The 26,397-nt window shown below is 40.9% G+C and overlaps 3 protein-coding genes across 3 annotated transcripts in view; all 3 read left to right on the top strand.

Moving 5' to 3' along the window:
* The first annotated feature begins 67 nt into the window (after positions 1 to 67).
* Positions 68 to 3,050, top strand: LOC122407410 (mitochondrial 2-oxoglutarate/malate carrier protein-like). Its single transcript, XM_043413581.1, has 6 exons — positions 68 to 206; positions 1,038 to 1,253; positions 1,378 to 1,508; positions 1,665 to 1,835; positions 1,919 to 2,018; positions 2,231 to 3,050. Exons 1-6 carry the CDS (start codon positions 139 to 141, stop codon positions 2,430 to 2,432), a joined length of 888 nt encoding a protein of 295 aa, XP_043269516.1. The 5' UTR covers positions 68 to 138; the 3' UTR covers positions 2,433 to 3,050.
* A 101-nt stretch (positions 3,051 to 3,151) lies between these two features.
* Nsun5 (Nop2/Sun-like domain containing protein 5) lies at positions 3,152 to 7,092 on the top strand. Its single transcript, XM_043413573.1, has 6 exons — positions 3,152 to 3,586; positions 4,209 to 4,467; positions 5,240 to 5,496; positions 5,599 to 5,714; positions 5,844 to 6,016; positions 6,184 to 7,092. Exons 1-6 carry the CDS (start codon positions 3,290 to 3,292, stop codon positions 6,951 to 6,953), a joined length of 1,872 nt encoding a protein of 623 aa, XP_043269508.1. The 5' UTR covers positions 3,152 to 3,289; the 3' UTR covers positions 6,954 to 7,092.
* A 3,643-nt stretch (positions 7,093 to 10,735) lies between these two features.
* Positions 10,736 to 26,397, top strand: part of LOC122407569 (echinoderm microtubule-associated protein-like CG42247) — a 28,268-nt gene continuing 12,606 nt past the window's right edge. Inside the window, exons 1-2 of the mRNA XM_043413878.1 lie at positions 10,736 to 13,507; positions 13,820 to 13,997. Of these exons, the coding sequence (XP_043269813.1) occupies positions 12,720 to 13,507; positions 13,820 to 13,997 (966 nt within the window). The 5' untranslated portion in view covers positions 10,736 to 12,719. The remainder of the gene's footprint in view (positions 13,508 to 13,819; positions 13,998 to 26,397) is intronic.

Raw genomic sequence — 26,397 nt, 5'->3', positions numbered from 1 at the left:
CAGGTGGTCGAACATTTTGTCACATACAACTTCCATCACTTCTCAATTCTGTGCTCTCATCTGGAAATAAAATCTTTCATCTTTCATTAGTATTCGCGTTGTGTTTATTCACGCCCGTCAGACTTCGTAAACATTAATATGGCCAGCGAAAAATCTCCACCCTCAGTTCCTAACAGCATTAAATTTTTAATTGGCGGCACCTCCGGGTATGTATTTTTTCAATTGTTACTATACAAACATTTTTCGTTGTAGGGTACTTTTGAACCAAGAGGAAATTGAAAAAATATATTGCTTTTAATTCGATCCTATTTTTTTTACTTCATGAATGATTTTGGCATAAAAAAATATACATTCGTTTTTGGGATAAATCACTTTGAATTTGCCTTTTCGCAATTTTATCTTTTTTGATAATGATGAGTGCTTGGAATCTTTATACATATATGCGTATCAACACTGAAACAATTTTTCGAATGGCGAGATTAAAAAAATAAATTTTGAAAAAACAAAAAAATGAAAAAATCATTTGAAATGACGGTTCACGTAACATCGATGAAAAGTCGCGATTATTGAAATTACTCAAGATTACATAATTTATTTATTTTTGTCATAAATGTTATATTGAAGCTTTTGAAAACCGTAATTTTTCAAATTTCAATTGTTCGAATTTTTGCAGTATCCGATAAATTACTATTTTCATAAAAATGTTCATTAATAACAACCGAAAACATTGTAGTGTTTTTTTTGGCAAACAAAGCAATTGGACTTTGTACCCACAGTTAAAATGATCATAGAATTTCAGTTTGTTTGCAAGAGTTGTGAAATCGTACCATTATCATTTTATTTGGATGATGAAAATATCAGCTTTCCAATGTTTCGATAGCTAAAAGAAAAAAGGTTTATCTTAAAAATTAATCATTACTGAATTTCAAAGGATCAGAATCAACCATATATCGAAGCTATAAATTCTAACGGGATAAGAATTCATAAACAAAAGGACAATAGTAGAAATAAAAGTAGCGATCTCTTGTAATTTTCAGAATGGCTGCTACTTGTTTTGTCCAACCATTGGATCTGATCAAAAATCGCATGCAATTGAGTGGCACAAAGACTTCAACGTTGAGCATTGTTTCTTCGATATGTAAAAATGAGGGTGTTATGGCCATGTACTCTGGCTTATCAGCCGGCCTAATGAGACAAGCAACTTACACAACGACCAGACTTGGTATTTATACCTGGTTGTTTGAGCTTGCATCGTAAGTATGCAAAAAATATGTACAGTTATTCGTAATCTGTTGGATTCCAGTTCTGGGAATTTTCCATTACATTATCCCCTCCTCATTTACTTTTGGACTTGATTAGAAATTCTGTAACCCTTAGAGCAAATGGACAACCAAATTTTCTTACAAAAGCTGCTCTGGGAATGACTGCCGGTTGTGTTGGAGCATTTGTTGGCACACCTGCAGAAGTTGCACTTATTAGAATGACCGCTGATGGAAGATTGCCACTTGGTAAGAAAAGATTTTTATAAATCAAAAGTCAATGATTTATCAAATTCTTGAAAATGATGAAATTGATGATGAAATAATGAATTTACAAATTTTCAATGGAATTAGAAAGTTATTTTAATTTTTTTTGCACATTGTCTTAATTCTTATCGGTTTCAGCTGAGAGACGAATGTACAAGAACGTTTTCGACGCTCTGTTCCGCATTATAAAAGAGGAAGGATTATTCACTCTGTGGAGAGGAGCGATTCCGACTATGGGCCGAGCCATGGTTGTGAATGCTGCACAACTGGCATCTTATTCTCAAGCTAAACAAGCCCTTTTGGATACTGGTTAGTTGGTGCATTTAATCACATTGTTACCAATGATATTCAAACTTAATAAAAACCTCTACGGTTACAATCGTTTTTCACAGGATACTTCGAAGAAAATATAATGCTGCATTTTGCCAGTTCGATGATTTCGGGATTAATAACGACTGCAGCATCAATGCCTGTAGATATCGCAAAAACTAGGTAATTTTTTTTCCCAAATATTTGTTAGAAATCTGAATTTTTGTTTGAAAAGTAGATATAAGAAATTTCACAAACAAAAATACTTCGTTATTTCCACATTTTTTTCAATAAGAAATTAAAATTTTATAAATATTCCCAACGTCAAAATCATACTATATCAACAAGCGAAAACACGAACACTGAGAGATTAATTTGCTTAAAAAACATTACAGGATTCAAAACATGAAAATGATTGATGGCAAACCCGAGTTCAAAGGAACCATCGATGTTTTGACGAAAGTAGTACGGAACGAGGGTATATTTGCTCTGTGGAAAGGATTCTTTCCTTACTACGCTAGACTGGGGCCTCATACTGTCTTGACATTTATTTTCCTTGAGCAAATGACAGCCGCGTATAAGCAACGTTTCGCGTAACTAGGACAATCGACATATCGAAAAAATGGCGTGCCAGAATCGCGAACGAGAAACGAGAAGCATACAAATAAGCTTGGAGTCTGAGAAGACTAGCATTGTTTTTTTGAAAAAACCTCTTTTTTTCTGAATCGTATATTTTTTTTTATCGATTTTTAGGATCGTAGGGAAAAAAAAGGACAATATTTTTTCAGTGTGTAAATACATTTTTTCGTAAAACGCACAAAGATCAATCATTTTTGTAATTCAAGCGAAAAACAAACTTTGTCATTCGTTCGAATCCGCTTGGAATTATTTATATTTATTCAATTTTTCATGTTCTTTTCTTTTTTTTTTTTTTTGTTTTACAGTATCGAAACTTGGAACATTCACACAAAGTCATAATTTTTCAAATCCCCGAATATCCATATGATCGTATACGTCTGAAGTTAACAAATACATTCTAACAACATTCGCAAATATAATTTCGATCGAGCTCGGCTGGCACGAAACTCGATACTCTATTCATACATATATTTATATTTATGTTGATGTTACGTATATGTATAGAACTTCATATATAAAAAAAATTGTTATTGTATACGTCGAATTGAGGCAATGAATAAACCGTTATTTTACAAATCACGTTCACACGCCTTTCGCCCTATCATCATCCAATATTTGATTCAGCTGTGGATGCGACTGAAGTATAACCGTTCACTTATTGGTTTTAATAATTGTACAATGTTATTATTTTAAACCTGTATAGTAATACTAGATTTTTCAAAAACGAAAAGACAATTTTTTCCCCCTTTTTTTGCGTTCCGTTTCCTCGCAAAAATGGTAAAATGACTAGTCACATTACCTTAGAACTCTCGTGAATGACCATATATAATTTAAACCCGACCGCCTTATTGACTCCGTGTGTGTGTATTCTTGTATTGATCGCACGTCCTAACCTAAAATATTATCTGATAATTGTCATTCTAAAGCGAAAGACAAGTATCATTGTAATCAGTGGAGAGCAAAAATATTATCTCTTGAATGAAACAATGTCTAACGGCTTTGTACATTCTATAAAAGTTCCAAGACTGTACAAAACTACGGCAAAAATCGTCCAAAAAGTTGCGGAAGACGGAGCTAGCCTTAAACAGTTGATTTATGAGAAAAAACATCCCGTGAGTAAACCACGTGCTTTGACCGAATATTGTATGAACAAATTTTTCGGTTGGTTTATTGATTTTTAATAATGTTATAGTGTAAAAAAATTTATATGAAAATAAAATAATTAAGACAAATTTCCAGTATGCCATTTGTGTGTGCTTCACACACATATATATATGTGAATCATCAGAAATCTCGTAAAAATAATAAAACAAACATAAACGAAACTAAAATACTGGAGGTGTCTTCAAAATTGCAATTTGCTATTTGTTTTTATTGCTCGAACCTGGATAAATGGGTTTTTTGTTTCCTCATCAGCGATAGTGCAAAAATTAGAAATATTTTCATGGTTTATCTGTAAAACATCTATTGAAGTTGAAAATCTCTGAATAGATTTCAAAGAACCGTGTTCATGTGATAAAATTGATATTTATATTACTAACTTCTTTTTTCTTTAAATATAAACAATGGAATTACAAAATGACAGTGAAAAAAGAACTAAATGTAAAAAATGACACCGAAAGCATGCATAAAAAAAACTAAAGAAATTTTTTGTTGGAAAATTTCTGAGGTACACCAGCAATTGAGGTTTCTGGTTGAAGGTCACTGGATCAAAAACAAATTTTATTCCCCTAGAATCTAGCAAGTTGCTATGCCTTAGCCGTGACAACTTTGAAGAATGGCTCTCTACTGGATGAGTTACTACGCAAAAGTAGAATATTATTGGAAGAAAAGCGTCTGGATGCTTGGCTAGCAAGAGTGTTAATAGCAGAGTTATTATGGGGAAAAAAAGTATTAAAGTCAGAGGCAAAACCTCTCCAAACGGTGCTGTCCTACAGAGAAAAATTGTTGGAGCTTTCCAAGAATTTAGAAGTACCGACATCTGACCAACAAGGTGAATAAAAATTCATTGAAAGTTTGTCTCAGACAAAATTTTCCCTTGTGTTTTCAGGTTTTGCGAGTACGCTATTAAAAGCGGTGGGCAAACAATAATCCAGAACTGGAAAAGAGAGCGGTCATCGAAATCTCAAAATTTCAGCTTCCGTAGCACATATAAACAATGGGTTTGGCCGCCGTTCTCGGGATACTGTTCCTCTACAGTGTCGCAATGTTTACTCTTCCCTTCGCCGCCTTTTTTGGCACTCAGCATATAATGAGGACTGAATTCCACACCGATAGATTCACCACCAATTGTTTCTCCGTAGCGGCTGCTATTGTTGCGGTTTATGCCATTATCGCCTGCTACGCTTACAGAGCTATGCATGAAGCCGATGACGATCCCAAAGAAAATCTTGTTGTTGAAGACTCAAGCGACGAGGACGCACGACCGAAAACTGATTAATTTTTGGATTGAATTAAGAAAATACATTTCCACAGCATTTATAAACTTTTCTATGAAGCATTGTTCCAATAATTTCAAAGTTTGAAAAATTTCAATTGAATTTCATGCTTTTCTAAAATTTTTCACTAAAAACATAGCAATTACAGAAAGAATGACGAATGAAAGTGCAGAGTACATAAATAAATACTCCGATTTATTGAATTTTTTGATACCTATGAAACTCTGATAATAAAAATGTAAATCCAGCGACATACGAGTTTTTATTCAAAATTTTACCCTTCTCAACCGTCACAAACGATAAACAGAAACAATATTTGTATTTCAGTCAAGAAACCAAGATACGTTCGTGTAAATACTCTCGTCGCAAACGTCGAAGAAATAATACAATCGTTCAAGGACGACGAATGGATGCTCTTGCCAAAATGTCCAGAGTATACTTCTTTCCTCAACACCCTTGGAAAATTGAATGGCAATTCGTTCATTCAAGATTTCCATGTCCCCGAATTATTGGCTTTTCCATGTGGAACTCAGTTTCACAATGATCCGAGGTACAAGGATGGAGCTATTATACTTCAGGACAAGGTAGAATTTGATTACTGCTCGAGAATTTATTTTCATGGCTAAGAGACTCGTTTTGGTTGGAAAATTGATTTCCAAAGAACTTCTTTTACTTTCTCTTTACAGGCGAGTTGTTTTCCTGCATTTTTGTTGAATCCTAAACCAGGATCCACAGCTTTGGACATGTGTGCTGCGCCTGGAATGAAAACGACCCATTTAGCAGCTATAATGAAAAATCAAGGGTATGGTAATATTTTCATTGTTTATATATTAAGAAATAGTTTAATTTTCAGCTATTATTCAAACATGGATTCGCAATCAATTCTCGCAAATCTTGAATTTCCTTTCATCGTTCCCTTTTTTTTTTCCAGCAAAATATTTGCAATCGAAAAAGACAAGAGAAGATATGAAACTTTGTGCAAATTGGTTGAAGATTCTAATGCTACTTGCGTGACGACATTTAACGCTGATTCCATGACAATGGATGTAAACAAGTGCCCGAACGTTGAGTATATTCTGGTTGATCCAAGCTGTTCTGGATCAGGTAAGAATTTTTTTCGTCCAGCGAGTCCGTTGATTGAGTTTTATACGCAAATTACGATAATAATTATTTCATCGAAATGTGTAAAAATTGAGTGAAAAATGTAGAGAGAATTGAAATTACTGATTGATTTGTGACTTGATGCAGTAACATTTATAAAATATCGCCAGGTATGTCCGATCGTATGAACTTGGATGGCAACAGTTCAAAAAGTGCACCAGGACGCTTGAGAAGTTTGCAGTCCTTCCAGGTGCTTCTTCTGCGTCACGCACTCTTGAATTTTCCAACGGTAAAGCGTGTCGTTTACAGCACATGCTCGATGTATCCAGAAGAAAATGAGATGGTGGTTGACGAGATTTTATCGGACATCGGAGACTCGTACAAACTAAAATCCGTGAAAAAGTTACTGGGAGGTAATTGGAACAACTTCAGTTCAGAGGAATACGCGTGTAAACAAAAATGTTTGTACGCAAGGCCAGAAACCGATTACAGCAACGGATTTTTCGTCGCCGTTTTTGAAAGGAGTTCCGACGTTCCTCTGCCAGCATACATACGTAAAAGTAAAAAAGCATTCGCGAAACAAGAAAAACCTCGAGATTTCGTAGATGAAAATGAAAGTACGAAAAGTTTGAAAAATGACCAGAAAAATGTTATCGAATCGGAATCGTTTGACAGTTCGAAGGAAAAAAAATCAAAGAAAAAAGGGAAACGAAGAAAAACGGAGGGCCACGAATTCGGCAACTTGGCTCGAACGGAATCTGATTGTGAAATAAAAGTTGAACATTTCGACGTGAACATACCGAAGAAAAAAAAGAAAAAAGATATCGAGGCTAAAGAAATGTTAGAAAATACCGAAAATTTGCAACTCGATGAGCACGTCGAAGCCAAAATAAAAGAGAAGAAAAAGAAAAAGAAAACTCGTTCGAATTCCACAACATGAAAAAAAAAAAAAAATTCAAGTTCACAAATCAAGTTCACATGCGGATTTTTGATATTTTGTAATTTAACTATGAGAAGCGTTTGTTAATGAATATTATTGAATATATAATAAGAGATCAATAATGATTTGCCAAATTGTAGTCATCAGGTGTTTTTTTTTCTTGGATTGGAAAGTTTTACTCGCGCGTTTGATGACTTCTCTAATGTCATACAAATTCACAAAAATCTCCTGCATCGCGTTATTATGTAGAACAAAAAGAGCCAGTTTTTATTTATAGAACAGAACAGTGAACACGCTATACTCTACACGATCACGAATTTAGGGGTAGGTAAGAGGAAAATCTGAATCTTGAATTCCAGTTTGTGCACAGGCTGCACGCTAAAAACTCGTTGGTGATGGCGGGAAAAGTGTACGGCACCCCAAGCTCAGATCGGTTGCATTACTTACTGTTGGGAAGAACAGCGGCGCCGAGGAAACGATCAGTGAAAAGAGATCTCTTGATCAAACTTTCCGAGTTGGGGAAAAAATCACGCGAGACGAAAATTTTCGTCTCGCGTTGACAAATTAGTGCGTATATCAGGTTTTCCGATCTCTTGGATCGAGATATTGAGCGATAAGACGTTTCTTCTATTAGCAGCAGCAATCTCCTCATTGCAATGACGAGAGAAATCGGTATTTATTGCAAACCCAATCAAATCTACATCGATAAAAAAAACTTGAACATACGAAACCTAAAAAAATCTAATCAAACGGAAAAGTGGCTGCGAGGATTTCGCTCTTTATAATTTTTATGAGATCCAAGCGGCGTTCCTCCTAATTTCTCGAATGACTTATAGGACACCCTGTAAACATCACTCACGAGTCAATCGATATTTCATTAACGGAGGAAAAGTGTCGGACGAAAAAGTCACTAATGACTTTTCCCTTGGAAATTGCGCCTTCTGCGTCAATCGTATAAGGAACTTTTGACAAGAATTTTGGGACACCCTGCACATGAGGAATCAGAGGTGCGTGACTGGACTGTCGGACGATTATTTCTCAGGGCACTTGGAAGTCTCAGCTTATATACCTTTCACATACACAATCATTAAAGCACAAATTTACCAAAGAATTAGCCGTTATCTTACCAGCAGGATTCTGGCTCCGAGGCCTGATAATCGCCTCATTATATTAAATAATACAAGCAGTCTCTCTCTCTGATGCTAACGCGTACGCCGGTTATTAAATGTTATTATCGTTGCACGTGTATAAAGACGATATTGCACAATTAAGGGTGTAAAATGATAACGCAGTTGAATTGGATCAAAAGTTCCAAGCTTTTTAGACGTTGAAGTTTATGCGAATACCGATCGATCAATTCGAAAAAATTCGTTGGACTTTTAATCTCGTTCCTTCATCGACAGTTTTGGACTTTTTCGTATTTACGAAGAAATTGAACAAGAAGCGGGAAGGATGCCGCGAGTTTTACCCCCCGCGTATCTCAATCGTTGAATTTACAGCTCGAACATTGCCCTTTGGATCGCATAACTGAGCGGAAAGATTCAATTGAAACACGGGTACAACGGTTTCAATTAAAATCGACGTGTACTCGCGTAAAATGATCTGCGTAGAAAGTGTGCAAAGAAATTCATTGGTCAAAGGACGTAAGAGTTTCGTCGTGTGTCGCTAAGCAAGTGTGCAGTCGTGAAAAAATGTCACATCGAATAAGCTGAAGTGAAGGAAGGCCGGTGCGAGGAGTGGGGAGTGGGGAATCGGGAGTAAAATTCGCGGTATTCGAGAATGACAAATTCGTCACACAGAGTCAAATCGATCGTAACTCGCAACTCGCAACAACTCGGGAAGAAAAAAAAATGTACACAACTCGATGTTGAGGGGATTTTTTGTTTCGCCCATATATCGGTGAAAAGTTTAGCCTGTTCGTGTCCGGGCGTTTGGTCACGAGCAAAAATTACTGGGGCATGGTCACTCGGCTCACCGCTGCTGCGTGTCTCGAGAAAGTCTTACGAGTTTACTTGCCCACTATTCTTTCTCCCCCTCTCTCCTTTTTTTTACCTCTGCCTGCCCCTTTGTTTTTACCAAGGGCTGCGCTCTCTGCGCGAACCCCTGTTCGATACGGAGGGCAAAGCACGATCTCTTAAAGTTTGTCCACTTTCGTTTCGAAACTTTATGCAGACGTTCGTGTCACACACAGCGCGGCGGGTAAACTTATCTCGTGATCGTAGACCAACGTCTATATTGATCCCTCATAAAAGATTCTGGGAACAATAAATATTCAATATTTATTTAAAATTTTTTATACAATTCAATTTTATATTTCACTGGTTTTTATCGGCTGCTTCGTTGGCGTGATAATTTAAAAAACTTTGCCGGAAGGGATAAAAGACACCGAGGCCGCGCTCTATTTTATTCGGTTGAGCGTAAATTTTAATGAATTACTCATCGACTTTGAATCTTGAGAAAATAACGAATGCATTAGATCAAGATCCGATTTCCCAAAATCATAAATTAGTTTGACCCGAAAGAATGAAAAGTCGTGCGATTTAATCTCGCTCGCGTACACACCACGCTCGTTCGATTTCTCGAGTGGTGTTACTCCGTGTGCGGTCAGACATTCACCGCCGGACTCGAGTTTCGATTTTTACTTCTCGTTCCGGCCCCTTTCGCTCGCTATGAATTTAATGGCTGTGATAATTATCCAAGGGGAGGGTTTTTCACGACAGTTGGCGAGAAAAAATGGCGCCAATCTCGGAGAGGAAGTGTCAGCGGAAAAAAAGAATTACCCCGCGATCGAAACCTCGTTACGTTGAAAAGCGAAGGCTTTTTCAAAGCGATTGCATCGTCTCAATTCCGGTACATACAATTCCAACATTTTCACTTGCATACCGGACACCGAGTTTGTTAACACTTTTTGGGCAGCTTTTCCTCTCGAATTCTAAGGATACGAGCGTCTCTCAAGATTCCTATCTGTTCGCACTTTATTCAACAGCGGGGATCGTGCAAATATACCGAGTCGAGTCACAAGTGTGAGGCTAAGCTAAATATTTTATGACTCGACGTCGTAACACGCTCGGTTATTTTTACAGGAACCATGCACTAAAAATCCAACGGTCAATCAAATTTTTATTGACATTTCACGCACGACCTATTTTCCATGCATTCTCTCTCCAGTTGGTGTTTTTTTTTTTTTCAAATTCCCAGCCGTTTATTTTTTTTTTTCCTCTGAACGTTTAGTCGTTACATTTCTCACGGCGACCGTGTGCATAATTCGATGCGCAATAAATCGCGATAAATAAGTGATCAAACTGAGCACTGAGTCGAGGAAATTCAATGAAGTTACAGAGAGGGGAAATCTTTTCTGATTCAGTTCGTGTTCTGGCTCGTGCATGCCCCTATAACGTCAAAAAAACGTGGAAATATGAAAAGTGTGTGGATCGCGTGCGGTTCGACGTCATAAGATGATGGAGAAAAGCCGCGGCGTCCGCGAGGGGTCGGAGGACACTCTTTGGCTTCGAGTTTTCCCATCGCAAGGATCCCATTGCACGCCTAATGAGCGACCTGATCGTATCCGCGCGATATAACGACACGAAAGCAACGGTCACATTAGCGAGCCACAAAAAACGTCTATATAGTTTATTTAATTTTTATAGGCAAGGATTTGCTGCCGCACGTGCCATTGAAAAATATTGAATTTCATGAATATATGTTATTCAAAGAAAATTACGAAAATTAATTGGAATGTCGAACGAGTAGGAAAACCGCGCTCGAGATCGTGGCCATGCCAACATCTGCGCGATTCCGGATGTGTCCAATGCCAAGAGAAGGGCCGGCTCATAGTTAATCGTAGGGGGGTACTTTTTCCCCGATTCGAAGGATCATTACGAACGCGGGGATGAAGACGAGTCAACAGCCAATCGAAAGAGACCGGGGGGGGTTTTGCGGGCTGGTTCTGCGTCGATGTCGATATAGAAGCGAAGGGAGCAACAAGTTCGGGGTTGTCGCTGCTAGTGCGCGTGTTTCACGGATGATCGAGTAAAGCGGGCTGGAGGGGTTAGAAGAGGTTTAGCTGCTGCAAATGCCGGACGAGTACTTGCGGCGGTTGTACTCGAGCGGAGGAAGAAACACGTACATAACTACAAAACCAACACGAGATCGGCACGAGTGACTTAGGTTCACTGACACGAGGCTGGGAACGACGCCGACGCCTAAGCACCGCCACAAACCCCTCGCTCAACCCTAATAATCCACAGTCGGAGAGCGACACTCGACGCTGGGACGCCATCGTCGAAGGACGCGCACCATGAATATGTAAAACGACGATACATAATCGTCGTTGGGCGACTCGATCAGCGAGAAACGGCGACGAATTTAATGCCTCGTTCAACGGGTTTTCCAATTCGAATAAACTATATATGCAAATAGACGAGAGGAAATTGTCGGGAAAAAAAAAGAACAGAGCGCATTGAACTCCCCGTTATCGCATATCTCCGAGCTGCGAACACTCTTGCCTCAAGGTCCGTCAAAAGTTCTCTTCATTCGACGCCTCGACCTCCAAATTCAACCACGTAAATTATTGCAAAAAATTGCAATGCTTACAAGTGTCCTTGATATGTGTGAGTGAGGTGAGTGAGACACGTGAATCAGGGGAACGAAGTCGGTGATTCATTGTCGCTTGTGAAAGTTTATTGAAAAAAAAGTAGCACTTGCGTATGAAACTTTTGTGACAAAAGTGTATTGATGCAACGAGAATATATATTTAAAAATACTTTGCGATCCACTGGCCGGTTCATGCAATTATTCAAACGGTGGATAAATTAAAAAGAATTTTAATCGGAAGCGAATCCGACTTTTAGGACAAAATCCCTCTCCGAGTGGTTCGCGCAATCAACGGATTAATAAAATTAATGTTGTTCGAAAAGACATTCTCAAAGGTAGAAATTCGACGATTCAAAAGACAAGACTTTTATCGTATATATTCTCCGTCGTGATTTCCCCGAGATAATAATCCGCAGTGGGAGCCGCAGTTATAAAACGGCAGCGCGTGTGGCTCTTTCAAGAGACAAGAGCAATTTTGTGAAAGCACAGACGCGAGAGACAAACGAATATTGAGAAGGGCGAAGAGTGCAATAAATCGATCCTGAATATTTTACAATCACGCCTCACACGTGACTCTTTTAAACGGCTTGAAAGAAAAAAAGTGTTGATATTTACATTTTTACACTTTACATTTCGTTTCTTGCGGAAAGCACACGCGTATATACGCACCCATGCAGCATTTCCGAATAAGGTATAGGTAGAAAATGCCGGAAAGAATTTAGACGGGAACGCGGCCAGTATACAAGCTCGACGCACAAAGACACACAAAGTTCCGAGGTGCCGATCATCGCAAGTGTAGTTAGGATTTTTTTATGGACCTAACTTCCAGTGGGTATCTATATACTTGCGTGCCATAAAGAGGCAAGGACGATATAATTTGTGAAAAAAAAAACGAATTTCCGTCTGCACGTGGCTCGATACAGAGTTGGCCTATCACGCTCTCTCGACCAATCTATATGCTCGTTCGGCGGTAGAGACCGGTGTATATATTATTCTTCACTTTTGAATATTCTTGCGGACGAATACTAAAGCAGCAAAAATAATAATTAATACATTCGAAACTGACGCAAGTGTCGCGAGAGTCTACTTCAAATGCACTGATAAAACAAAAGATTAGAGTAAATCCGGTGGGTAAGAAATATATTTTAAGGAGACCGACCGTCTCCCTGCGAGATGATAGCAGCACACAATAATAATCAGCAACAGGCAGTCCTTTCGAGAGGAAGCTCGCGCATCGGCCAATACGAGGAGATGAACGGTGGTGGTACATCGACTGTGAACGGTGGTGTTGCTGTTGACACAGGGAACGTAACCGTTGAGGACGAAAGCACGATGCAAGAGGCGCCACACAACGACGATTCGGTGAAAGCTCAGAGGGTGAGCAATGGCAAAACGGCCGGTAAAATCGGAGAGAAAGTTGGTACGGTCCGTACGATCGACGAAAATGTGGCGCATGTTCCGAGCGTTGGTTCGCACCATCACCGTCACGACGTCGACGAGGAAGACGAGGATGTTGAGGAAGACGAGGAGGAGGAGGAGGACGACGAGGAGGATGAGGAGGATGACGACAATGACGAGCTCAGAACGGGTGGAGGCTTGAGAAAGATCGACGGTGGAATATTGGTAGGCGGTGGTGGCGGTGTTGCTTCCGTGCAAAGCAACGTTGAACTCGAAAACCGCCGCGAGACGGCGCGTACCGGGATCGGAGGGATGGGAACGGGGATTATTGCCGAGCCGGTTAGTGGGGGTAACGGCGGAGGTGGCATGGGCGGCTACTGGAGGCAGAGCAGACCCTCCAGTCCCCGCATGCCGCCTCCTGAGCAGCCTGAGCAGAGGCCGAAGAGCCGACACGAGCAGCTTGCAAACACCACAACCAGATACAACAACCTCGGTTATTGGAGAGCGAGACGCGTTACTTTCTACAAAAATGGCGATCCTTACTTTCCCGGTGTCGAATTCAGGCAAGTTTCCACCTTTTTATTACGCTTTAATTAACCGAGAGTTTATTCTCATCGTTCAACTTATTGTCGCAGCAATCCTCAAAAAAATTCAATAACTCAGTATAGGCTTGAAATATCCAGCCAGATTTTATCTCCTAGTTAAGCGTGTCCGTTGTTCCGAGAAGGCGCGAAAATACAAGTGCAATTACCAAAACACGAGCACATGCTTCCGCGTCGCTCTTTCGCGCGTTATTCTTATACGCTTTATTTGACTTTTCATATTATGAGCATATTTGAGCGGTTCAGTGAATTGAGCTTGAATTTATTGTGCAGATTCAAGCCCGGTCGCGATATCGGTTCGCTCGAGGCGCTATTGGATCGATTATCCCAACGTCTCGATCTGCCACGGGGTGCTCGTCACATATTTTCCATGGATGGTGATCGGAAGCTCAACCTCGACGAGCTCGAGGATGGCGCGTCGTACGTTGTTTCCAGCTACAAAACATTCAAGGCAAGTATTTATTCGGCACAGGTATTCGTCAGGCTTTCTCGTCGCCAATTGCTTTCCCAATCGACGATTGTTCCCCATCCGCGAAAAAAGTCAAAGTAGACCACCAGGCCAAGGAACGTAGGGGGGCCGCATCGCTCTTCCAACGAGTATTACATACACATTTATATTTATCAAGATAAAACTGAGTGATTGCGGAGTAGAGGGGAAAAAAGTATTCTGGAGATTGTATTGTACGCAGAGGCTCGCGTGAATGTGACCAACCAAGTTGTAATCGCAGGGTAGAGATCGATTTAGCTGTCCACTTAAGAACAACTGGGAAAAAGACCGATCCCGGCACACAAAGACGGACTTTGTCATTTGCGTCCGTGTACGCGCGATAAGGCGCTCAGGAAAATATGTAAAAAGGAAAACTGTTCTGTTCGTCGTGATTAAAGCACCGTGTTGTACGGTCACACGCGTGTAGCCTTAATATTCATGAGAACGTCCATGCACGGGTGGGTGCAACTTTCCTTCGTTAGAAGTCGCTTATAGCGCCCTGGTGTAGTCCTGGCACTTGTGTCGGTGCGTCCGAACCTGGATTGTACATCTGACGATCGGCACCCGAAGCTTCCACCTTGTTCCACCTTTTTCCACCAATAAGGGACAAACTGCGTATAATAATCTCTCTTGGCGCGGGATGAAAGAGCTCGGTGGGGCAAGGGTCGAGCAGTGAGATTGTATAAGTGTGTTTTGATCTGGGCCAGATCAACGTTGTTAAGGAGGCCGCACGCAACGCGCCGAGTCTGTTTGCTGCTCGACTGGCTTTACATTCTCCAGTCTGGACAATCTCGGTCAATTGACCTCTTGAAGTTCGTTCGCGAAGGAAGCGGCATGAAAAAGAGGCTGAAAAATGAGCAACCCCGCCCAACTTATAGCCTGCTATTTGGAAGCACACAAATTACGATGAAAGTGATCAGCGAGTTGGATTCTACGATGCGAATTCAAACTTACGGCCAAGATGAAGTAGGCACGTCACAAGCATGCATCATCCCGCGATGATCGAATGCGTTTAATGATCGACTGCCAGCCAGCCTAGCTCGATATATGATTTGTGTTTTAGTATACAAAGAGGTAAAAAACATTAAGGTTGCTTCGTCGTTCCCCCCGACCATTTGGGTTGATTGTGATTCATCGCCGCGGCTGGGTCACACCCGATCCGCGAATTTCTAGGGCTCAGGGCGTGACGGATCCGATCGATTTGACTCGCCGAATAATCACGTCGATGCACGATCCATTTTCGATCGCTCGCCCAAATCGTCTAGCGCCGATGAGTTTTCAATGTGGGAAATAAACTGGCCTACATTCTTCTGGGTCATCCCTTAATTAACTCCTGAATAGAGTGGCTTCATCGAAGGGGAGAATCCAACATCGAACCCACGTGCAAGTCGTAAAAAGAATTACTCTCCCTGTCGACCGGCACTAAAAATATATTACAAGAAAATTATGCGGTACAGCCAATATATCGTGGCTCGAAAACACTCGCTGAAAATTTTCGTTTTCAACATATTTTGCAACACACCGCGTTCCCGTAATCGCCCAATCTTGCAAGCTTCGAGTCGTCATACCGCTTTCTCGAACCTTTCCTGATTTAATGACCAGCCGTACGTGTTCCTCGGTCAATGATTTCCAAAGCAATATGACTCGAGTCTTCAGTATATGTACGGCAAAAGTGTTTATACTTGCAAGCACGTGGCGCAGGTCGAACGCGTGACGGAGCTCGGTAGGGGCGGTGAATGGAGGGGATAGAGAAGCTGCAATGGCGAGACAAGACTTCCCATTTGTGGGGAGCCTCAGGAATGGTTATATGGCAATAGCGCTGTGTACACACGACCAAACATTGCGAGTTCAATTTCGAATGCACTTGCGCACTCTATCCCCGTGTCTCGAGACCCTGCCTCAGCTCGCGGTCGCTTTCATCGCCTATCGCGACGGATATTCAAGAATCAATTTACCTACAATTAATCATCGTAGCAGCCTCTCGTAATATTAGCAATTGCTCAACACGATTCCTCGTCGCAAAATTCAATCTTTCCCAACATATATCGCTCTGCGTTGAAAACGTTCTTCGCGACTGCGTTTACCTTATCAAGTAATTCACACGTTGAGGTTTGTACAACCGCATGAATCACAAGGAGAGACATGTCTGAGGGGAGACCGCACGATGGTTCTGTACGAACTTCCGTTATAGGGAACGGGAGAGGTTTAATTCCCTTCGACCGAGACAAGAGGGACTGCAAGTGCGAGGATTGAAAGGGGGAGAGAGAGAGAGAGAGAGAGAGAGATGGAAGAAAAGCAAGAGTCGAGTCGCCACTGCCACTTGCCGCGGTAAGACCGTATCTCATTGACCGTCGGTCAACAACGGGGTTGGTGGTCAAGCGGGCGAGGGGATCGATACACAACTCTCCGGCTCGCTCTCCGTGTGTCGGCAATGTATGAGTTTATGTACATTCGGGACTCTTAGATTTTCACATTAGTTCGCAAAACGTTCGACGATCCTCTCCTTAAAGGGAAACGCTACAACAGGGCGGAGAGTCTTCTCTCGTACGAACCGATTAATAACGATGACTGCGACATTATTTAACTCGTCCGGTGAGCAATATAATTGATTGTTCGGAGCCAAGAAGTATCGCTGACCCACAAAAGTTTATTTAGGCTTGAATCGGTCCTTCCTCTATTTCACGTTCAAACGAAATGTTCTCTCATCGGTTTTGGACGTTATCATCGTTTTTGCATTTTCATTCGAATAACCATCATTTTTTTCTTCCTTCCAATCGAATGCAACCATTTAAAAATATCAACAAACGAAATCTAAACGATTGCAGAAATTTCATAAATTTAAATTTTAACTTTCATCTCCGTGTATGATAAATGTTAATTACCGCGAGTCCTTAACTTGTCCTCTATATCCCCTCACAAGATCTGTGGCATCAATCATTGTCATATTCGTTGTTATATTCGTGACTGCATATATTTATGGTATCGCATTACCGCGATTCATGCATTTCTCGTTTTGTAATCTATCTCATGCAGAGGCTTGGTTTGTTCTATCGCAAGATTTACTGGATTCAAACGCGCTCTGTTATTTCTTTCGAATTGTATTAATATCACTGTAGCTTCGAGTTTATATTGCCCTCGGGATTATACGAGCGTCTACTGTATACAAAACATCTCGTTTATCGCCCAACGACTCGTTACACCGTGAACCGTAATTTATTATTCTCACTTTTCTCATCTTCTAGTACATAAATAAACACATTCGTTTTCTGAAAAACTCGTGCGGAAAAAAATGTATCGAACGAAGGCGCATCGTTCATGCCGGCATCGGCATCACCCTCTTTTATTATCACTTCCGTCATGCTCACGGAACTTCGGATTAACTTATTATGTCGATTTTTCATAAAAAAAAATGCATTCGATTCTCCATAAAATCCTAATACTTCAATTCATCGTCCGAGTGGAAAATAAATTGGCTTTTTTTTCCGAGAAATTGTTCCATGCTGGGGTATTCAGCGGAAAATGGATGGGGGTTTACTCTCGTATCACTTATTAGTCGCAGGACGTCCTACATCTTGGACGCGCTCGTCCCAAATACTCTCAGAGTCGTGAATCCTTCTCCCTGCCGGGCCGAACGCCTGACATTTGTTCTCTTGCACTACTGCCAAAGTCTCTCGCGGTTGCACCAAGCTTTTGGCCGCCCGCTAACGTTTGTAACGACGAATATCGGTGGAATTATTGGAAAAAATCTTTTTCTGTTCCACGATTACGATATTTGAGGATGTACAGGCGCGCGAGGGTCGATTTTAGACAGCACTCTAATTTTTTCGTGTCTTACAATCCAAGATTTCTTTTCCATGCCTGTCATTGAAATTTTAAGACCCCTTATCGGCTGTTTGGTCGCCTGTCGCTTGTGGCCACAATGACCTACCATCTTTAACTAAAAATTCGATATATTCCTAAATTAGATGTCAAAGATTAAAAACATCACATAGACGAATTGAATCGCGCGGAATCCAATGGTACGTTAAAAGGGGAGGTAATGGTTAGAGAATCTTGAAATTTTACAGAAAATATTTGGTGATCTCTGATCTAATCTGCCAAACGTTGCTTTTTCGGAATGTACCATCGAATCATGCGTGAAAGACTCGGAATGAAGTATAACTTGAACATTACCCCTGTCGGGGCGTATGTTGCTTCTACGCAGCACGCGCTTCCAGGCCCAATAAAACTGCATCGGTCAGTAAGGTAAAGGTTCTAACTGCCTATTTCCATCAGGCAAGGTTAGATTGCACCATAGATACTCCTAAACCAAGAGATAAACTTCTTTAACCCATGGAAATATCAATATGAAGTCGGCGTTTCATGCTGAGTTGGTGTTGTGTGAAAAAGTGCTTTAGTTATCGCAAAAGAAAAGTTAGTGCCACATTTTTTTTCGTACTCCAAACGTTATTTCCTTTCAAAGGGAAGCCGATAGATTCATTCGTAAATTTTCCTGATTTTGCTCCCCAAGGACCTGGTGCTGCGTGCGCAGCGAATATTCAAAAATTCATATTTCCCAACAAAAAAACTGAAATGTCACAATGGATACGGAAACTAGAAAGTATTTTGAGATAAAATTATGAAGGGAATCATTTTCTCTCAACGCGAAATAGGTCTCGGTCTATAATTAAAAAATTAAGATAACGCTTTATTACAATTATTGTGCCATGTATGAGACTGTCATCCGATTGGTACGACACACAAGTTCATTCTTAATCTTATATTCATTTAAAATAGTAATAATGCGAAAAACGTTTGATCTCGGTCACGTTAAAATATACGACGAAATTTGATATAACTTGCTCGAAAGATAAGGAAGAGAATTTAATGATGGTCGCGCTCGTATCGCCCTCTACGTAACAGCAATTCCACTGTTTCCGGTACACATCTATATGCGAAAGAGAATATTTAAATTCATGCACTTTTACGGGACGTAGTTAACCCTCGGCCCTTCCCTCTCGCACTCGTCCCTTTTTCGCATGTTTTATGTATATATCGAAGAAGAAAAAAACACACACAAACTGGTGAATAGAGGTAAAATATATTTTTGTAACCGACCCGATATACTTGAATTCGTCCTGCAAGAAAGTTTGGCGTGTGTCCGAGCTATTTATCATAAGCGGGTGGTACGGCTCGCACGTTTCGCATATCTTTATACACAAAGTACGAACGCGATAAGTTCCAGAAATCTAAAAACTTATTATAATAGTGGTAGATTGAATTTACATATTTGATTCTGATCGACGATACGATGCGTCGATGGAATTGAGATCGCATGAGGCGCCGTTGCAAGCGGAGCGTTTGGTTTCGTGAAAACAACGTGTATTTTGGCTCCCTCTTTAGCTGTTTTTTTCTCCGGTTTCCGGTTCAACGAGGTTTCCTTTGGGAGGCTTGGGCAAGGCCACGCGAGCCTCGTTACTTCAATGGCTAATTAAATTCTCGAATTCGTGGGATTCCTCCCGCAAATTGTGCGAATTAAAATGCTCGTTTTTACCTTTTCTCCATGATTTTTTATTTCTCACGAAGCCGACTCCTCGTCCGCCAGCACTCGTTTCAACCGAATCCCTCACAGATGGCGCGCGTTCCAGTGTCGCCGGTGCGAAAGAACGCCGCAAAAGAGATTTGCATTTAATCGCGAGGGAGCCACGCGAGCGCGCGGCGAGCTGCTGCTCTCCGGGAGGTAGCAAAAGAAGGACGAGAAAGGAGGAAAAACGCGGTCTCGTGTCTCACGAAACGAGAATAAATCGCGAATGGAAAACGAAATAGACTCGCACGCGTGTGCTCCAATTAATCAAGGGTATCAATAACGAGGATTTCGAAAAAATCTCATTACCGATAAATGCCTCTTCGTTCTCCGGCACTCGAGCTGTTTTTTCTTCTTGACTTGATTTTTTTTTCTAAACGCTAACGAGATATAAGAACACTGGATTAACGCGATCCCTGGACCTCTTTTTCTCACCAATTTTCTGCTCTTTCCTTGAGACGAAAAGGCCACACGCTCGCGACAAGCATCTCTCCTTTAATTGGGATTATTAAGTTGTTGATCTCTTCGCCCGATATCAAAGTGAGCATATGCACGAAGCTTTCTCCCTCTCTTTCTCTTTCCATAATCATAGAGAGCCGTACTTTCCCATTTTGTTGTCGCCCTTGCGCACTCGCGAGTACTCGGAGCCACATTTGTGAGGTGCGACCCCGCGGAGCCTCGTCGACGAGCCTCTTCATCGTCGCGAGTCCCCTTTCGCCATTTTTTCACAACACTTTTTATTTCTTCGTTTTGCAAACGACAATGGTAAGAATTGAAAAAATGGTATTCGCGAATATCAGTCGCTTATCAATAGAAAAATACTAGTCCGATCAACGACAATTACGGGATCTCCGATCGCAATCGACTCAATTGAATTTTACGATGGAGAGAAAGAATTAGCTGTATCCACGGCCTCATTTCGATCCGCAAGTTATAACACCGTTTTAATGTGCCTCCTCGTTCATCACGCGATTATTCATACGACTCGCTTGCCACACACTATTTTAACAGCACGCACTCTTCTCCATCTCAAAGCAGAACAAAACGATTTTCTAATGTGCCCCCCTGCGGAGCTTTTATTTCCTTCCCGTCCCACGATAACCTCCCAAGGCCCGAGACTCCATCTTAAAAACGCAGCTGCCACCGGTGCTTATTATTGATAAAACTATACTTCAACGACTCGGTGGCGGCATATATTTTAGATTGAAAAAATCCCGTTGACGATTTTTTTAATATTCCCCGCTGTAGAGCTTTCGCAGAACTCGCTCAATGTTTATTCAAATGAGTGATCGATTCATTACCATTGTGTGCTGGCCAAAAAAAAAAGTAGTCTTCAAACGACTATTCAAACGCTCCGACGCGGTTACGGATCGAATAATTTTCATTCGTCCCCCAATCGATTAAAATCTAATTGCAACGAGTGAGAAACACCGAAAAAGTTTCAACCAACAATTTTATTATTCGATCGAGTTCTGCGGAAATATGTATCAGGGACAAATTCAATGTTACAAAATTACTATAAACGTTTCCCGTCAGCAGGGAAAATCGCGTGTCTCTGAACGAACGTGACATGCACGTGTGTAATTATTGAGTTTCGAGATTTGCAAATTTGCAAGTGAATTGCAGTCACAATTTAATGGGCGAAGGAGAAAGTGTGCAATCCTTGCGTATCCTTGCGTCATTAATGGCTGCATTTTGTATATTTTATTAAGGGGTCAATTCAGGGGGAAGGTGCTCCCTCAAATCTTATTTTCGGTCGTGTGCACATGGCACACGATATTCGTTCCTCCGACGACGCTGCCCTCTCTTTCCCGTCATAACTGCTTATCACTCAACGTTAATTGCCTCCCGGTGCCATAATCGTTACTGTAAATCTGTGTATGTGTGCTTGAACGAGGTGATTTCGTGCAAGTACGATAATTTATGGAAAAAAAAACTCGTCCATTGCAAGCTCACGAATAAATATGCAGACATATTCATTTAATAATTTTGCACATGTGTGTGTGTCGTCGAGCTATCACATTTGTGCAACAAATTTATTATGATAAAGTTACTCGGTAAATTCATTTTTCGCCCATTTCTAAAATTATTTTGTATGAGTGCGAACGTGTAAAATGTGAGGCACGGAATTGGGTGTTTCTTAAAATACTCATTATTTTATCACGAGCAAGATAAGAATTCGTTATATAATTTTTTTTAATACCTAAAGATTAGAAGAAAAAGAAGATTATTTGTGAATATAACTCATAATTAGAGAACTGCGATTTCACGACGTGATTCGAAAATTGAAAATTCAAATGTGCCGAAGTAAGAACATTGGCAGTGCGAAGGTTTCGTTTTATATACCTTTGTCCGCGATGAAGTTTCGTTTTATTCAGCATTTCGATAAAATTTCGAAAGCCAAGTCCTTATCGAGGCTGAAACTTTCGGTTGTGAAAAATAATAAAAATAAGATTTGAGATAAAGATGACGAAATTTTGAAACAGGAATTCCGGCGGTTTGCCCAATGAAGCTTTCTCGTGGAAAGCATCGTTCGTTTCACAACAAAACATGATTATGTTTCATTGCATGACTGAAAATTTGACCATAAAGGAGCGAAGTTGGGGGAAAAAAAAAACAGCAGTGACTTAAATCTTGAGCGTTTTACAGCACGCACTGTCGTGTAAAGTTATGTTTCTTTTACGTTCTCCCAAACGAGACGAGATTAGGTTGCACCCTATTTTTGTAAAATCTGCGTAAACACGTGAGCCACGTGTCGTGAAACGGGGTAATCCGCCCATAAATTCGTCGTTACCGCGGGAGGACTTACGTGTCCAGCGAGGCACGATGTTGATGGCAACTTTTTCTTATCTCTCGCACTGCCTCTGGCACGTGAGTTTTTATCTCATGCGAAAACTCTCGTAAGGAGAAAAAGACTTTTCCCATTCTCTCTCTCATTTTGTTCCCACGATGCACGCAGTTGTATGTCGGATCTCTCGTTCGTGCGGGAAAATTTGAGGTAGACGACCGATGGATGCGTGAAAAAGGTCAAGGGTTGAGCACCGTCGGTGAACCGGGAGTCGTGCGATAGAAACCCGTATGGAGGGTGTCCGAAAAGTCACTCACTCGAGTCGATTCTACGGATAGGTTCACGTACGCTGCGTCGACCATGCTCGCCACATTGGATTGGCTTCTGCTATATATACTTAGTTGAAACATCGTTCGTTAACGGTCCGCGTAGAGAAAAACGTTTTACAATTAGGACTTTTCTCTTCGCGACAACACCCTCCGTCAACTCGGTAAATTTCGAGCTCGATTTCGAGGACACGCTGCTGTGTACAATCCTTACGATCTCAACTCACTTTTCACTCGAAACACCATTCCGATAATTCTTCGTGCCAAGAAGCCGTCTACGTGCCGCAAAATCATGCGTTGACGTTTCGCAAACTTTTTATGCGTGGGCGTGAGTTTGGACTCTGGAGAGAATGAGAGAGAGAGAGAGAGAGAGGAGAGCTAGCTCGTGAACATATCTGATGCAATAGCATATATAATGCATTCCCGATCCCAGACGACGTGTGCAACGACCTTGGCCTCGAAGGCCAACCATTGCTATGCTCATATTATATATCTGCACCGCTCTAACACATGGTACATATGTTTTCTCGTGGCCATTGGCGACATCGAGTCCGCGATTTACGTCCACCTCGAGCAAAGATGTATAAATTAAACGTGCGAGACTGCGAGGGTGAGAGAAAGAGAGAGACTGTCTACCCAACTTGAATGGACTGTCGTAGTATACTTTACAGCTCGTATTACACGATCGATCGAGTTTCATTTTCATATCGACTTAACCAACCATTTTTCCAAACTCATATGTTCCTGCTCAATTTCAATAAACATCCTATTTGAAATTAAAAAAAAAAAAAAAAAAATCATTCGTCTTTATATACTGATAATAATAAAGCAAAGAGTTCGCTCATATATACAAACGCAAATGGAATAACAAGGATTTACAAATACTAATAAGGACCGCTCGAGGAGGGGCGGGTTAAGGATTACGACTCGCGGCGATCTCAGGAGGAGGAGAAACTCGTACACACAAGACAGTCGCAACCGGAAAGCCGGAGCGGTTAATATGTGTATGTTGTTATGTATGTATACACATAAATACGTGTTTGAGGTTTCGAAGCGAGAGAGGTGCAGCCGAAACTGACCTTCACCCTGTGTTAATTCATGCCACCATTATCATATCCTCCCAATAAGTATATATGTATTTATGTGCACACAAGTAAAAGCTTCGGAGTTCGATCGTGAAAGCGTGGTTTTATGTTTTTCCGGGCTAACGATCGGCTCGGAAGATCGAAAATGTTGCGCATTGATTTTTCAAATTCGTTTCATTAGTTCAGTGTTTTTTTTTTTTTTTTCGTCCACTGAATATCAGGAAGTTGGCCTGTTTGCATGAATTAGTGACTCATTTATCTCGACAAACGTTCAACAAGAGTTTCAATATCAGCAGAACCTTTCAACCCACTTTGCGAATGAATTCCATTTATTTCCGGTTTCACCTAGCTTAATTATACGGCGTGTTATTTTCTTCGTGCGTTATTAAATATGTAAGTGTTACACCGCAATAACCGGAGCCTCGAAACTGCGTTAAACGACACTTCGGATTCTCAGCTTGATAAGCAGATCGACGATCTGATCCACTCGGAATAAAGATTAGCGATCGGCCGGTTTCCTATTCCGGCTCGACTTCCAGCGATCAAATATCTTATCAAGATTCATTTCGTTTTGACAAAATGATCGATCGTTCGTGAAATTCTCCAAGTCCCACGGATTCTCCGATCGGTATTTTATAGCAGTTTGTCAGTGCTCAAAATTAAAAATACACCTTTAATTGTGGTTAGCATTTTTCTAAATTGTTATTCATTCGTGTTTTTTTAACCGAGAGTTCAAATGTGGACAGTAATACTGGCGAAGAGGATCGATCGTTCGCGACGGTTGAGCGAATAGAAAAGACGACTCGAGCACGTCGGTCGTTGGAGAGAGAGAGAGAGAGAGAGAGCGAACTGAAACGTCACAAAAAAGAGTTTGTGTAACACACGAGAGAGACGTCATAAAATTCTTGGCACTTTGCCGAAGAGTCCTTCGCACGCTTTATATGTGTGTGATAAGCTCGAAAGATTATCGATTGTAGTCCAGAGTGGCAAAAAAGATAAAAAAAAATTATAAGCGAAATTCAATGAACGGAGAAACAATAAATAAAACCTGATGAATCTTTCTAAAAAAAAAGAGATGATTTGAGATTCGATCGAATCGTGAAAACTCAGAACCCCGAATATGGGTCTGGATTGTGGAAAATTTTGGAATCAAATGAGCCAGGAAAGAACTCGGAAAACAAAAGCAAAATAAGGTTCTCGCGAGGAAAACGGATGCTCGTGTGGCACGAAGATCGCTGATTTATGGAGCAACGGTCATATGATGTCGCAATTTTTGAAAGAAAGAAAAAACTTGGGAGAATAAATATTCACTGAAAGAAGCTATTAAATTAATACGTTCGCAATTTGAATACGGCAGGTCGGCTGTTCGCCTCGCGATCAGAAAAATGCCAAATTCGCGATCAATTCGAGGACCTTTCGATACTCCCGTGATATACTCGTGCTGTTTCTCGCTTTGCTTATTAATTATGATAAAACGATTTGATGGAGGAGTTTTTGCAAAGCTTCAGACACGTGTTATCGGATGACGCGGTAGCTCTCAGAGTATCCAGTTTGCCGATTGAAGAATCGTTCATTATCTCGGGCGCCGCCGGGCGCGGCATCTCCCCTCGCCTATATATATATATATTTATCCTCAACGAGAGATACGTCAACAGCGATCCTTTTTTTATATATATATCACACTCTAATCACTGCAACCACCTGGAATGCCATTTATCACGATATCGCGCTGCACAGAGACACAGTAAGTGCTTCTTTTTATTTGCTTAGGCGCGTCCACGTATTTCTACTGCGCGCGCGCCTATTTGTGTGTGTTTAAAGTTGCCCTGGAAATAAACAGGGCAGAAAAATGGTGAGAAATTTTTTTCTGCCATTGCATCGTTGATGAGATATTAATAAATTAGCAAGAGGGAATCGGATGTTGCGTTGCGCGGGAGCGCTCCGCTCGCGCTGGCTGCTCCCCGGTCCCATTTTTTTTTTTGCATCTGATTGGTCATCACCATGCCGATGGATAAATATCTGGTCGAGGATGCATCGTAGAGAAAAACGAGAAAGGACATTTCTCTAGCGAATTCAGCGATCTAACGATTTATGTTATTCGCTGACACGATTTCAGGCACGGCCTTCGTATAGGGGAACATGGGGCAAATTGAACACACGGGGCAAAACGAACACCGTGTTCGTTTTGCCCCGTGATCGCGAAATCCGGGGCAAAACGAACACGACTCGAAGCGAAAAGTTTAATATTAAAATTTCCTGTTTTTTTTTTTTCTTTTCGAAACCACAATGGGCACAGGGCAGAGGCAAAATTTTCTGAACTACGAAAAATTCTTTAATTCTTGAATTTCCTTTTTTTTTTAAATGAAATGATGAACAATGTAAGAAACAAAGAAAATTGAATTCATTGGAATTGTTTTCTACAGAAATCGCAATGATACAATTCATCCGTCTCCGGATGAAATATAATCCACGGTGAAAAAAATTGAATTCATCCCAACGTCTTTATTGCGAAAAAACTAATTTTTTGATTTTTCATGCCTCCCAGAGGCTGAGTTCGTTTTGCCCCACATTTTTTTTTTACGAGATTCGAGAAAGAGGGAAC

The sequence above is a fragment of the Venturia canescens genome, chromosome 3 (assembly GCF_019457755.1).
Source record: "Venturia canescens isolate UGA chromosome 3, ASM1945775v1, whole genome shotgun sequence".
Taxonomy (NCBI): domain Eukaryota; kingdom Metazoa; phylum Arthropoda; class Insecta; order Hymenoptera; family Ichneumonidae; genus Venturia; species Venturia canescens.
Note: the sequence above shows the minus strand (reverse complement) of the source record. Positions and strands in the feature narration are given on the sequence as shown.

Coding starts and splice junctions, on each gene's coding strand:
- LOC122407410 (XM_043413581.1), top strand. CDS start 139: ATGGCCAGCGAAAAATCTCCACCCTCAGTTCCTAACAGCATTAAATTT. Junction 207..1,037: donor TTAATTGGCGGCACCTCCGG/GTATGTATTTTT, acceptor TGTAATTTTCAG/AATGGCTGCTACTTGTTTTG. Junction 1,254..1,377: donor TGGTTGTTTGAGCTTGCATC/GTAAGTATGCAA, acceptor TGTAACCCTTAG/AGCAAATGGACAACCAAATT.
- Nsun5 (XM_043413573.1), top strand. CDS start 3,290: ATGACCATATATAATTTAAACCCGACCGCCTTATTGACTCCGTGTGTG. Junction 4,468..5,239: donor ACCGACATCTGACCAACAAG/GTGAATAAAAAT, acceptor TTTGTATTTCAG/TCAAGAAACCAAGATACGTT. Junction 5,497..5,598: donor CTATTATACTTCAGGACAAG/GTAGAATTTGAT, acceptor TTCTCTTTACAG/GCGAGTTGTTTTCCTGCATT.